Raw genomic sequence first — 15,264 nt, forward strand, 5'->3', positions numbered from 1 at the left:
TCATTCTCTGAAATAATTTTGATGAGAAGCAAATCCCAGTAAGTACATGCTTTCTGCAGTTTACCTTTTTCTCTCTCCGTTAAACCTGCTATGTCATAGGTCTGAAGCCATGGACTACAGGACAAGCAATACGATGCATCCCAATAACAGTTCTGTAAGTCTGGATGATGCAATGTTCTCATTGAATACATCAACGAACAATTCAAAATTGAATGGTAAAAGTAATGTCTTATTTGTGTCAGGTTTGTGCTATTTAGACTTTACATGTGCCGTATTAAATGTGTACTTCCTCATTTTAGCAACTACGAGCCGCGTCTAACTGTTACTTCACTGACAGGTTTAATCGAAAGACAGCATGTTGCTTTTCACCAACATATTACATATCTATATGTGAGTCTCAATAAGGACGTACAATTCAGTGAAACGCACGAATAAAAAGGACGTTATTACACGTAGTTGTTGCTGCTGCTGCTGCTGCTGCTGCTGCTGCTGCTCTTGTCGTGGCTATGGCTGTTTGTGTGCTCCTTCCGTGGACTTTTATATTTATTTATATTGCTTTGAGAAGTATTACTGTATACATTTTTGTGCACTCCTTTCATGCCTTTTGTTTGTCATGCTTTACTCTAAAGCGTTTCTGCTATCGTACCGTGAGAGTTGCTGCATTAAAGCTCCAGGTCTTGCTTCTTCTTCAATCTTGGAAAGACGTTTATAAGAGCTATTTTTATGATTACACGGACAGGAATGTTTCTTCCAAGAAATCAATTACAATATTCGCTTTCAAACCAAGTACATTGATTATATTAGCTTTCCAACGCCATCATTTTTATTATTCGATGACAGCAGAAACCCTTAAAAATGAAGCGTGATGGACACGGACACACACAGACATGCTTCTCCTCTCAGTAATACTAGTGTGGATCGGCTTGCTACGCTCGCCTCTCCACACGTCGTTGCAGAGAATGATGTCATACATTTGCTGTGTTCACATGATTTACACCAATCATCGTCCAAACATTTCTTTTCAACAAATTTGTTTGTAATATTAGTGATGTTATATTGATTTGAAATTTAATTTGTGATATAAGAAGGTCCAAGTAAGTGGTCTAAATGGTCAAGGATCTAAGCTGTCTAATCTGGCTAAAGGGTACAAGGGATCTAAATGGTGTGAAGGTCAAAGGAGTCTGAAGGATCTTAGGTGTCTTTTGGATCTTTGGGATCTTTTTGGACTTTTGGATCTTCAGCGTCTTATATACTTTTGGGTCTTAAGGGTCTTAGAGGGTCTTCAAAGGTCGAAGGGGTCTCAGCATTCTAAAGGGTCGAAAGATACCTTCCAATAGTATGTAAATGGACATGTAGTCACACAGACGGAGGGACGGAAGGAAGGACGCACGTCGAGACCGAGTTATTTTTATATATAGATGAATTACAAAGGTGAATTCACACCAAGCAAGTGATCTTTTCTCTTGTGAGACATAGTACAGTGTAACCTGAGAGAGGGGGAACGGGTGGTCCATGAATAACACCCAGAGCAAAGTTCTAAGAAACATACCAAGACCTTACCTCATAACAGCCATCGGACATGTTTATGGTGCAGTTGAGCGACATAATCACTTCAAATTTCATCACATAAAGGGAAGATGATTATGGAATTCAAAGTTTGAGATTTTATGAAATTTACTATCTTCACATTTACTATCATGCACAACTCCTTCAATTTTGTCGGCATGCTTTTGGAAGCAGGTGCCTTCGTATGTTTACTGCAATGGACCCACGTTGCGATGGGAGTGACGGCTCAGATATGCATCCCTACTCCACTCTGCTCACCAGTTATTACCTTTGCTCGATCCATGGAGATGCCAGATCGTCATGACGAGATGATACCGAGTTGTTTAGCAATGTAATATTGTGTGATTGTTAAGCAGTAGCCACAAAGACTGGAATCCTGGAAAAGTTATATTTGCCATCATTATTCAACTTCTACATATCCCCAAAAAATGTCTTGCTTACCCCCGGAGTACGCACGCTAGTTTGGGAACTGTCGATTATAGACACAATTCATCTCAAATGGAGATTCACGAGTCAAAGAACTGACGGTTCGCTGAACAATGCAGCCTAGCTTCTGGAGATTTTAATTAACCTTCCAAGGGTGACTGCAGGCGAAGTCACTACCCCGAGGCTGATGACTGATGGGCGTGACATCAGAAGCTATCTGAGCAGGCAGAATCCCCACCTTCCCGGGTTTCATGCGAGCAGGCCACGCCCTGGAGGCGGAGGATTGATGGGCGTGATGTGAGACGCATGAAGAAGAAGAGGATGTGGGAGGCATGAGACCAAATAGGACAGAGAGTACACGCACGAGGCCAGTGTAAAGAGGAAAGAGATCGGGAGAGCGCACACACGAGGTCAGTGTGAGGAAGGCACGAGTGCAGAGTGAAGGACGCATGTGGTCGAGAAAGAATGTAGTTAGGAGATGGCCTGTAAGAATAGGGCTTTACAGCTGTCTTTCCTTCGATGCATGAAGACGACGGCACGATTCTCGTATTTGTGCTGAGGAAAATTGAGACGCATGGTGAAGCAAGACGCTGGCCTTTGGCTCTTGGTTGAGTCATGAGAAATGGACCCCGAGCCTTATGTGTGTCAAATAGCGGGTGGGTGAGGATAATCGACGTACAAAGCAGCTGCACGGTGTCTCTGAGCCTTTGTGTTGAGTGCCGCTCGCCGATTGCCTGGCGTACATTTGTCCCACTACGAGAGAAGTGACTTGGCGCCATTTTGCGCGCATCTGCACGTGCAAATAGAAGCGCCTCGATTCCAAATTCCACAAAGACCATCTCCGGGCCAAGCTAAGTACCAGAGTAAAGGAGGGGTTTTCTTTTTATTTTGTTTCCCTCTGTCTGTATTTAAATCTTTGTGTGGAGGCACCTCGACTTCGAGTTTAATTTACCTCATGCGTTTATAATTATTACATTTATTATTGTCCTTTGTAAATATTTGTCTATTTTCATTAAATGTGTTCATTTTAAGAGGCTGTATCTGTGTATTTGTCGTGGGGTTCGAGTATAAACCCCCCTGTGCTGTGTAAATAAGAACAGAGTTCAATTTGTTCGACCACTTTATTAGCGTGGAACGACAAGAATCAAACAAGTATTGAACAGGTTGAAACGCCCACAACATCCCTGGCTCCGGGTCAGGCTGCGCATGCGCACTGGCACAGGGGACCATCGATATGTAGAAGTACCGTAAAGTACAATGTTCTCTATCTCCCTCCGAGTCTTTATTATGTTAATAGATAAAGGCTGAGAAAATATTAAGTTTATTGAATGAACAAAAGTTTATATCGCCCATCGTGTGACTATTCCATGGAGTAGTCCTTGTGCCAGGCAGGCACGCTGGTCGCTCTGGTGGATCAGCGTTGACCTATTGCTGGTGCTGGTGGTGTCACATCGGGCCCCAGTGGGGATGGGGCTCTCGGGGTTTCAGGGGCCGATGGTGGCGTCTGAAGGATCGCGCGCCTCGGTGTGCCTCGTCCTGGTGCTGCTGGCGTGTCTGAAACGGGTGTCGTCTTGCGCCGGGGTGTGCATACTGACGTCAGTGCCGGCGTGGGCCCAGTTGGCGTCGCAGATGTCACGGGTTCGCTGTCGAGGTCAGGCAGTTGCGGTGTTACAACAGGTGCAGGTACAGTGATGCGGGTTGCTAGATCATCATAGATAGACCGGGGTGGCAGCTGGTCATTGCGAACTGGGCTAAACTTGCGCAGGAATTTCCTGTTCCGAAGTGTGACTCTGCCCGAGCCGTCGATCTTGATCACGTATTGGTCGTGTTGGCGTACCTCCACGATACTGCCTGTCTTGTCCCATTTTTTTGGGTGGAATCCTGTCTGGTTCTGTACGCGGACTAGGTCCCCTACAGCAAGTGGCGGAAGGCGTTTGGTGTGTTCTGCCCAGGTGTCGGCTGTGCGGATATGACGTTTGCGGAGGGCCTCCTCCCTCGCTTTCAGGGTCTCATGCCAAGTGTCGTGCGGTCTGTCTTCCCGGGGATAATTGGGATGAAATCGCGTATCGGGCGGCCGAAGACACACATTGCCGGGGAGATCTTCGTGTCAGGGTCAGGCGTGTTACGATATTGTAGTATCGCTCTCTGCACAGCGTCAGTGTCAAGTTCTCCCTGCGGGCTGGTGTTGTCTGTGATAAGTCGTTTCATTGTCTTAACTCCAATCTCCGCGCGACAGTTGCTGTGAGGGAAGGCCACCGATGACAAGCGGTGGTGTACGCCCCATCTGTGCAGGAATGACCTGGTCTCGGTGGAGGTGAACTCCGGTCCCCCATCCGACGCGAGCTCTTCTGGTGTCCCGTATGTCACGAAGGCGCGACGTAAGTGGTTTATGAGTCCGGCGGCGCCACCCGTCGACTTTGAGATGATCGGCCAGTTCGAGTATCTGTCCACCGTCACAAGGTAGTGTGCACCCCTGTGTACAAAAAAGTCCGAGCACACTGCCTAAAAGGGGTAAACGACCGGAATAGGTGGAGTTGGTGGCGCTCCAGGCTGTGATGGTGCCATCCGGTGGCAGTGTTCGCAGTTTTTCCGAGTGGCGCTGATGTCGGCCGACATGCCTGGCCAGAATACAGAGGATTCTGCGCGGGCGGTCATCATTGATACGCCCTGGTGGGCAGTGTGTAGGGCGCTCAGCACATCGCCGCGGAGTGAGGGTGGTATGACTACTCGGTCCATGTATAGGATCACTCCATCTGTCGATGTAATGTTCTCGCGGTACTGGTGATAGTCGCGAATTGTCTCTGGCATCTCGATTTTTGAGTCGGGGATGCCGTTCATTGTCATTCCCTCCAATATGTGCATATCGCCATCGCTGCTGGTGGCTTCCCTGACGCGATCCCATGTTACTGATCGCAATGATTCGAGGCCCGCGGCACACCATGCCAGGTTGTCCTCCTCGACGTCGTCGTCATACTCCAGCTCAGTTTGGCGTAGGAGGGACAGAACGTCGGTGTGCGTGCTTGGTTGGAGGTGGGTCGCTCTGGTGGCATTGTCATCTGGAAGGTTCATGAGTGGAGGTCGCGTGGTGCCAACTGGCCTGCGCGACATGGCATCTGCCGCCTTGTTCTTCATGCCCGGGATATGTATGATGTGGAAGCGATAACGCAGGGTCTTCTCCTTGAGATTCCTGAGGCGGGGGTTGGGTATGTCGTCAAGTGCTCTGTCCGAAAGGAGTTTCAGCAGTGGTTTGTGGTCTACCGCAACGATCAGGTTCTCGCAGCCCAGAACGAAGTAGCGCGCCTTGTCCAAGGCGTCCGCGACTGCGAGAGCCTCGCCCTCTATGGGCGTGTATCTGGATTCTGCCGCGTGTGTAAATCTGCTGCCGACCAGGGTTATTTTCCATCCATCAGTGCAGCAGAATGGTCTAACTGGCACGCATCGGCAGTGCTTTTGAAGCAACCAGAATCCGATTCCCTTCTTCGACCAGTCCGTGGCGATGCATGTTGGCTTAGTTTTGTCAAATATGCGGACACTGTGTTAGATTTCTTGTACGATCACGTCTTTCGACTCGCGGAATGTCCTCTAACTCCATGGACCACTGGAAGCGTTCTCCACTTTTCAGGAGCTTCCGGAATGGCTGCATTCGTTCGGCCATACTAAAGGCGTATGCCACCTGGTTGACAAGCCCGAACCACGATCTGACATCGGTGATGTTACGCGGTTGTGGGAAATCGTGGATTGCTTCCAGGTAGCGGCTGCACGGTCGCACGTCGGTCATGGTGATGGTGAAGCCCGCGAAGTCCACCGTGGGTGCGCTGAAGACAAACTTCTCCGGGTTGAGGATGATTCCATTCCGGCCGCATATATCCAGCCATTGGACCGCCTGGAAGTAGCTCACCTCAATCGTGTTTGACCATAGTAGCGTGTCATCTGCGTGTCGGGAATCTGTCCGAGATCATTCCCAGGTCCATGCAGGCCGCGCGGGAGAGGAATATGCGGTCTGAAGAGTCCGTCACGTACGCGATTTGGCGCGTCTCCAATCTCCGAGCGTCGTCACTGTTACCAGCGAATCTGACTACCACGGCTCCGAGGATACGAATTCCTCTGTTGTTTGCGGCCTTCATGGTCATGGATACAGGTATGAGGTCCTCGGTACTCAGGCCCATTTGTTGGACGACTTTAATGCCGATCAGGAAGCTCTGGCACCCCGTGTCTGCCATAGTGGGTAGGGTTACCGCGCGGGTGTGTTTCAGGAGGTTAAAACCCAGCGCTTTGTAATCCTCGCGCTTGGTGAGAGTGAGGTTGACGTATGGCTGCGGGTCGGATATGCGTTTCATCCACTTATCGCACATATCATCGTACAGGTGGTGAGCGAGGGGAAGCGCGCGCATTTCGTCCTCTGTGCTGGCCATGGTGACCGTGCATAGTTCGACGAAGGCTGCCGTCTGCTCGTCGTACATCCCGTCGGTCTCCTTAGATGGGGGTCTTGCCGATCGGCCGCCCAGGCACGCCTTGTCGAGGTGATTCTGGCGGTCACACTTCCGGCACTTTTTACCGTATCCGGGGCACTCGGCGCGTCTGGCGCGCCATTGAGGCGTTTTGCCGTGGACCAGCTCGCCGCAGTAGATGCATACTCCTTCGGGCTTGGCCTTCCGTTTTTCCGGCCTGGCTCCTACTCTGGCGCGGACGTCCTGTCGCTTTCCCCGCCGATACGAACTCCTGATCGCGTCCGTGCTCTGAGTGTCAAGCAGGCGCGATGCCGAGCGTTTTCCAGACTCTTTGGCCTCGATATACTCTATCATGTCCTTTAATGGCATGTCCTGGTTCTTCTCACCGAGTAGGTCAAGTTGTATTGCTTGGTCCGCGATGCCACGGGCAACCACGTTGCGCAATATCTCTTCCGTGAAGTCGTTGACCTGATCGCACCCCGCCTTGGTGCACTTCATTTCATACTTGCACGTGTCCGCCTGCCCCTTGATGCGGGCGTGGAACGACCGGACGGGCTCCTCGTGTCCCTGCCGCATGTTAGACAGGGCCACTCGAGCTACCATCGTGTTCTCCGTCCGGACGGCGAGCGCCTTCATGGCGGCGAGGACGTCTTCTTCATCGCTGCCCATGAGGCTCCGACCCGCCGCGCGAGTGAGGTCCTTTCTCAGCTCCTCCTCACAGCACTCCAGTAGCTGCGCGACTATGTCGGGTCCCACAAGCTTAGTACCTGTTTTGTATTCGCCCCAGCGGGTTATGAAGTACGACCAGGCCTCGCCCGTTCCGGCCAGTGCTATGGAGGGACGCTTGAGTTTCTCCATCTTGGCATTCGAGCTCGCCGCCCTCGGGGCGGCGACGTGCACAGTGGCGTGTATACTTAACATGGCGGCCACCACTGCCGCCTCTGCGTGTGTAGCCACATAGTCACAACCCTCGATCGGGCACTCTGCTTCCACCGGCGCCATAGGAACAGTTATTCTGGAGTAAACGTTCTATTTTCGGTGATGCACACGTGTGTACAGTGTCCTGGGGGTGAAGATTGGGTACAGAACCCGAGAAATCCAAACTCACTGTCGACGTTCTCGTGGTCCGTTTTCACCCAGTCGTGTCCTCCTCAGCACCGACGATCTTTACTCGACTGCATCAAGTTGTTTGATTATAAATAAGAACAGAGTTCAATTTGTTCGACCACTTTATTGGCGTGGAACGACAATAATCAAACAAGTATTGAACAGGTTGAAACACCCACAACATCCCTGGCTCCGGCTCAGGCTGCGCATGCGCACTGGCACAGGGGACCGTCGATATGTAGAAGTACCGTAAAGTACAATGTTCTCTACTGTGCTTCCCCGTGCCTCCGCCATTGCGCCCTTTTCCTGTGTGCACGCATTAATCTCCGAGTCTTGGCTGTAATCCTCCAAGGGAGAAGCTTGGCCGTCCCGGGCTGGCGGTGTTAACCGCCCATCACATATATATATATATATATATATATATATATATATATATATATATATATATATATATATATATATATATATATATATATATATATATATATATATATATATATATATATATATATATATATATATATATATATATATATATATATATATATATATATATATATATATATATATGACGTTAAATTGATGCAGGTTGGACAATACATCGTTCAGCTACGCAGCACAGCCAAACAATCGATCTCACAAAGTCCAAGTAAACTCGACTCCCCAATTTTTTAACTAACAGAAAAGAGAGTCCTTCTCAGACGACGTTTCGCTTGTGGTCACAGCAAGCCTGATCTGATCCTGATCTCCTTCACTGTTCTCCTCAAAGTACTCTTTGCTTGAGAAGGCTTGCGGAGCGCAAGTGAAACGTCGTCGCCTGAGGAGGACCCTTTCCTGTTTGTATCTGTTGTTCATAAAATGTGACCTGCTTCTGCATTTCACGGCCCTGCACTTCGAGTATTCGCGGGTTTTTTCGCAAGCGTATTCGTGGTTTTTCATGGGATTTTTCATTATCCCTTAAGAATCACGAACCGACGGAAACCTCTCTCCTTTTCCCAATGAAATGATGCTCCGACATTCGCGGCATTTTTCAGGAACCTATCCCCCGTGAATGTCGAGGTCTGACAGTATTGTATACATGTTGCTTGATAAAAGATTATGTTCACATCAAAATTAATTTACATATTTTTAAGATTACATTTTTTTTTTTTTTGCAACATATTTCTGCTCTGTTGTTGGAAGCCAATATTGTTTGGCACACATTTCAATAACTGCATAGGATACATTGCCCATGTTTTATTAAACAGCAGAATCCAAATTGTATTGCGTACTTCCTATTGGGAGCTTTGGGTGGGGGAGAGGGTGAGGCAGAGAGCCAGACAATCGAGACGTGGGGAGCAGGTGAGTGGGGTTGGGGGGGGGGGAGAGGGTCGATTCTGACATTTGTCCAAGTAATAAATGTATGGCACTCAAGTGCACTGTTGCAACAGTAGTTCCAACACTGGTCATTACTTCTGCAGTTGTCACAATCGCCAATTAAATTGTAAACAATGCTATTTATCAATGCTATTGTTGTATCAATATTAGTTACTAGCCTTGAGACATTTGCATCTCGAGAAGCCTTTTTGCCAGGTCACCACAAGTTATATGCCTAAAATAAAATCAAGTTGTTTGTTTTCAGGTCTGTCTTCCAATGCATCTTAATATTAATAAATGTCTCCATGAACTTCTCCTCTCCCCCACCCCTCACACCCCCAATCTCTCTCTAGGTGTTTACACCACCTTTGGGACCATCTCGTCATTATGGTCCATTGCAGTTATCTGGAAGAACCCCTCCTGCAGATGGAAAGCGATGTAAGACACACCTGGTCAACATTATTCAATTTATTACCTCTGCCACCAAATGTGGATGGAGGTTATGTTTTCACCCATCTGTGAGCACAATATCTCAAAAAGTTTTGGATGGATTTGGATGAAATTTTGTTGAACGGTTGGGTGTGTGACAAGGACAAGTTGATTAGATTTTGGTGACGATCCGGCTCCCGATACGAGAATTGTTTAAACGATTCTTCACCATTGAGAAATGGGGCCAAAAACGATACAAAGCACGCTATTTCAAAACGTTGTGGATGGATCATGACAGCCCCTGGTGGATGAGTTGGTAGGTGACAAGAACAAGCTGATTAGATTTTGGTTCCGGTCGGGATTCAGATCTGGCCGATCAGTTGGGATATAAAACGTAAACTGTTCAGCTTGGCGGAGGTGTGTGCTCTACCGAGTGCCATTCTGGTATTGTTTATTAAATTGCTGTTGGATGTAATGGACAGTCTATATCTGTGAGATTTAGAGTAGTGGATGAATGTTTTATTTCACCTGAAATTTTGAAGCCACACTAAAAAGTGAGATGAGCAAGTTCAGCTTGCACGGGGGAGGAGGAGAATTAAATAAAAAGCCACGTGACTTTTTGTTTAAAAAGGTGAAAATATTTCTCATTTTCTACAAGGATTAAAATAGTTTCTTCGCTGGGCAACACATAAAAGTCCGATGCATGAGTACATGGATCGTGTTAGACAATCAATCAACTACACTTCACCTGATGGTGAAGATGTGTATTGCGATGGAGGAGGGGATGGGTTGGGTGAGGGCAAACTTGGGGAAGATACACACAATTCAGCACAGCACAAACGTGTGTTCACACCTGCCTGCCAACATTTTAAAAACGGATTAATTGTCTTTACCTTTTTTTTGTATACAGTCGAGGCTCATGGAAGAGCTGGAACACGAAAATGATGAGGACACAACAGGACAAAAGCAACAGTACAGAGGGTGGGGAAACACAAACAGCAGAATTGAAGGACAAAATAATTAGGTGTGGGGAGGAATAAGGGTCAGGCGAGAACGCATGGGGTGGATGAGATGGATACAGAATGAAACTCTCAGGAAGGAAAAACTATAAATTTGGAAGGAGGGCTTCAGGGTAGTGAGGGCTTAGCAAGGGGAGAAAAGATCATGGTTTTGGATTGGAGATTATCTGAGGTGCTGGTGAACGGATATCTTCAAAACCTGGAAGGAAGAATGAGATTGAAGAGAATGTGGAAGATAGTTCCACAGGTGGGGGGAACAAAAAAAGAGGAACAAATGAGTGGAGGTGAGCATTGATCCTGGATTTTGGGAGTTTCACCAGACTGGGGTTGTTGGTGGGGCTGTATGCACCCTGCAGGGACCTTGGGGGGGGGGCAGGGGACAAAGCAAGGAAAGAGCAGAAGATGCAAGAACAAAAAGGAGGTGGTACAAGACAGAGAGATCATCAGTCTGCGATGGTGAGTGATAGGCCCATGGACTCAGCTTGATCGTGGGAGATTCCAATAATGTTGAAGGTCTTGGTTTCCACGGCATCAAGCTGAGCAAGGTATGAGGCGGGAGGGGAGCTAGCCCAGAGAGGAGAGCAGTACTCTACCAAGCTGCAGATGCCCAGAGGGGAGAGCAGATGCCATTAAGCTTTCACTTCTCTTGGCAAACTATTCCAAATATGTACTCTGAGAAAAGTTGCAGCTCACATTTTCATTATTTCAACTTATGCCCCTTGGCCTATGGTGTGGAGTAATTGGAGGCACAGCTGTAACTTTTTCCATCATTTTTGTGCACTTGAACATGAGGAATTGTTATCCCCACACTTTTTGAAAAGAAAACAGAGCGGGTGGGGGGGGGGGTTATGTGATCGGCTCCATCTGTCTGTCTGTCACGCTATCTCCTAAACGGTTGTGTAGAAATTCACCAAACTTTGTCGTTATGATCTCCACACAACACAAAGGTGCAATCGTAGTATCATTTGTTGGCCCCACTCCTTAGAGTGTGGTCAAAAGGTCAAACACCCAAACTTGCAGTTTTGGGTGAAACTTTTTATATGAAATGAAATGAATCCGTATACAAGCACATTTTAAAATGAAACTTTGTATATATGCAATCAACATTGCGGGACCCATGAAATATGTAACGATTTTGGGGGGATTTAACCAACAGTTCATGCTCCAGGGAGTGCAGACTTGGGGTCACAGTACAGGGATAAAAATGGGGAAAAAAATGTTTTAACTCAAAATTTGATATTGGGTCATTTGTGGTGGAACTTTTTGCCATCTTTCAACTTTGTTTTTTTGGGAGGGGGGAGTGTGGGAATTTGTTACGGCACACCATAGACTTCGATCTAGTTCATTTTCAAATTGTGATACATCAGTCAGGGTGCCAGCAAATCTTAATGTTCAAGTTTCTGCCCTAAGGCTGGTAGGATAGCCTGGAGGTATGTGCACTCCCCTCTACGCTGTCTAGCCTTGGTTCGAATCTCGACCCAGCTATAAACTGTCACCCTGGTGTTTCACATGCAGGGCGATTCATCAATGTGTATTACTGGGCACCAGAGTCCTGACACAAATGCCATCAAAATTTTTTGGTCAGGATAAAAATTCTCCTAAAGTTATCCAGAACCCTATTAAACTCATTATTGGGAAACACCTGTAAATATCATGCGTATGGGCGATTGTTGTGTCCCAAACAGAGAATGAAATTTCTCTTGTTCAGTAATTTCTGGCAAAATGCACAAATTTCTCTCTGCATGGACAATGAGCACCATTGGCGTTAGGTGTGGTCCTGTATCGGGCATTGGTTGTTTTAATTGCATTGTGTGTGTGTGTACCGTGTGGCCAAATGAAGGCCAAGTAACCAAGAATGTTTGATTTGTGAGATCCGATCATCGAAAACCTGCATTATCACGATTGGCAAAATAATCTCGAGTGGCCGTAAAAATAACAACCTTAAAAACTAAATGATTACGACTGACTAACGTGAACTATTCTTTTGATTCCAGACACTCCGACTTTGGCAGGCATTCAAGGAGTCGCTGGCAGGTGGGTTCATCCTCCAGCCCTTCTTTGCAAATCAACATTGTCTGCACTTGAGATAACCTACGAGACATTTCCTCACTACGACTTGCATCGATTCAGGCTTGCACAGACGAGATGTGCAATGCTGTTATGGTTTTGGTTTTGCAGAACAATCTATAGGAATGGGTGTCATTCTGCACCACCTGCATGGAAAGGGACACCAGGTAAATCGGCCTCGCAGTATTTCACATCTCCAATGAACAAACAGGATCTGTACAAGCGAACGCAAGGTGCCTCCTCCTCACTTTCATCTGGTTTGTTACTTTTCTTCCTCACATCAAAGACAGCACCGACTGGCACCTCTTCATTGATACATTCAAAGAGATTGTGATCAAATTTCCAAACTGACCCCTCCTCCCCCATCTCCTAAACAGTTTCCATCCACCCCTATGTCTTCTACAGATTCCAATGCAGCAGGATCCCAAACAGGACGGCAAATCCAAGTTAGTTTTGCAAAATAATTTTGATGAAAAGGCAAAATAAAAATTGTCAAAAAGGAAACATTGCATGACAAACTAATTTATTTTTTCATTCCACAGTTGAACTTCACTCCAAGAGAGGGAATTTACAAAAATAATTTTGGGTAAGCACCACTTCTTCAACAATTAACTCTAAAAATAAACTCGCGACAGCACATTTCCAACCTCTCAATTATATATTTAACACTGATTATTGCTTTGATTCTCAGCTTCAAAACACCAAAGATGTAACTTGAAGAGAAACGAAAATCTACACTTGAAAAAGATCATTTGTTCACTCTCATTGTTGGAATTGCAATTGTTAATAAAGTTTTTATTACTGTACATTCATTCCCTGACATAACTTCATCACTTGACATGACATAATTCTCACACACACACACATGAATGTAGATACTTAGAGACCTGGGAGAGCTCCGTTCAACCTTCTGAAACCCACGCATGGAGATAACCAATATCACACACACTTTAGTACACAAGTGTTATACAGTGTTCATTTTCACTGAGTTTTCATTCTGTCAGCTCCACCTCAGTGGGACGAGCTTTGTAGCCAAGTGTGAGAAGCCATCTGTCACTTCTTTTGAGCCACAGTTTGTCCCGTAAGTCTGTTAATCAGTCTTCACTCCTTCCTCTTTATGATTCCAACCTCTCAATTTAAATCCCCCTTTAGAAGCATAACTTTGTGCATATACAAGGACAGGGACATCCTGGTAATTCCTACAGTATGTTAAAGTAGCCAGATTTTTTCTCTGTCTGTCATACTCTTTTTGATGGGTCAGCGTTGTGATGTTACATCGAGGACGTCATTACGTCTAGCGCGAGGCTAGGCCTCTGTGGACAGGCACATCATCCCGGCATCCAACACTCAACCCGTCCCGTCGCTTCGTTGATGGTAGTTGAACGCCATAACTCAAAAACCTGAATTTATCAGAGGTTCGAAGGTGACGGGCTGGATGCCAGACGAAAGGCATGAGGATGACGGATTTAGTAAGATGTCTGGAACATCATTACGCATTACTTCTCGCGTGAGGCTCGGCCTTTATGGTGGTGTTTTATTCAATGCTCAAATGAGAATTGCATTTTGCAACTTCAAAAAAGAAAATCGCATCCTTGCCTGAAGGAAGCGGTTCAGTTTGGTATTTTTACCTCCGCCACCGAAGGTGAAAGAAGTTATGTTTGCACCCCTTTCTGTCTGTTTATTTGTCTATTTGTGTGCAGGATATCTCAAAAAGTTGTGGACAGATCCAGACGAAATTTTGTGGACAGAGTGCGAGGGTGACAAGGATTAACTGATTAGATTTTGGTGAAGACCCGGATCTGATAATTTTTTAAGTGATTCTTCACCATGGAGATAGGGCCAAAAATTATATATAGCACGATATCTCAAAAAGTTGTGGACGGATTCGGATGAAACTTGGCGGGCATGTTGGGTGTGTGACAAGGAAGAATTGATTCAATTTTGGTGAACATCCGAATTGGGATCTGGATACGATAATTATTAAATTTTTAAAGTGATTCTTCACCAGAGAGAGATAGGTCCAAAAACGATATAATACTGCATAGCATGATATTTTAAAAATGTATTGGGCCCGATATGTTCTCGTGGATCAGAAATTGCGTGGTGGAAGTATGCGCTCAACAGAGTGTCCAAGTTTTAACATGAAATAGGCAAAGCCAAGAAATGAATGAAACCCATTAGAATTACCCTTTGGGACCTTCTAAAGTTACCCTTAAGAACCCTCTAGAAATAATTACCCTCTAGAATTACCCTTTAGAACCCTCCAGAATTACCCTTTAGAACCCTCCAGAATTACCCTTTAGAACCCTCTAGAATTACCCTTTAGAACCTCTAGAATTACCCTTTAGAACCCTCCAGAATTACCCCTTAGAACCCATTAGAATTACCCTTTTAGAACCCTCAAGAATGACCCCTTTGAACCTCTACAATTACCCTTGAGAACCCTCGAGAATTACCCTTTAGAACCCTCGAGAATTACCTTCAGAATCACCCTTCAGAATCCTCTAGAATTACCCTTTAGAACCTCAAGAATTACCCTTCAGAACCCTCGAGAACACTCCAGAATTACCCTTTAGAACCATATAGAATTAAACACTATGGGTTAGAAAGGTGGTTCTTCTTCGTTTTTGAGGAACGGATGGAAGGAAAGGACATACCCAAATATTGAAGCGGCTTCACTGCTTTACAACAACAAAAAAAAGACGACACAATGTCTGATCCCTGGGAACATTAAACAAATTCATGATATTGTCGTGTCCACGCCGATTAACACCGACGCTGGACGGATAGACCAAACTGGCTGTTACTCCCTTGGACACGCCTGATTAATGGTGGCTTTGCGCATG

General features: G+C 46.2%; 1 protein-coding gene across 3 annotated transcripts in view; it reads left to right on the forward strand.

The window, feature by feature from the left end:
- Positions 1-13,224, forward strand: part of LOC147022414 (E3 ubiquitin-protein ligase RNF212B-like) — a 29,150-nt gene extending 15,926 nt beyond the window's left edge. For 2 of the 3 annotated variants that reach the window (XM_085893292.1, XM_085893291.1), the window contains exons 11-17: positions 100-154; positions 9,257-9,341; positions 12,346-12,385; positions 12,530-12,675; positions 12,824-12,864; positions 12,961-13,004; positions 13,110-13,224. In XM_085893292.1, the coding sequence (XP_085749418.1) occupies positions 100-154; positions 9,257-9,341; positions 12,346-12,385; positions 12,530-12,675; positions 12,824-12,864; positions 12,961-13,004; positions 13,110-13,131 (433 nt within the window). In that variant the 3' untranslated portion in view covers positions 13,132-13,224. The remainder of the gene's footprint in view (positions 1-99; positions 155-9,256; positions 9,342-12,345; positions 12,386-12,529; positions 12,676-12,823; positions 12,865-12,960; positions 13,005-13,109) is intronic. The other variant, XM_085893293.1, reaches the window with a different exon arrangement.
- Positions 13,225-15,264: the final 2,040 nt, after the last annotated feature.

The sequence above is a fragment of the Eptatretus burgeri genome, chromosome 8 (genome assembly GCF_056783735.1).
Source record: "Eptatretus burgeri isolate ZD-2024b chromosome 8, Ebu_testis_v1, whole genome shotgun sequence".
NCBI lineage: Eukaryota > Metazoa > Chordata > Myxini > Myxiniformes > Myxinidae > Eptatretus > Eptatretus burgeri.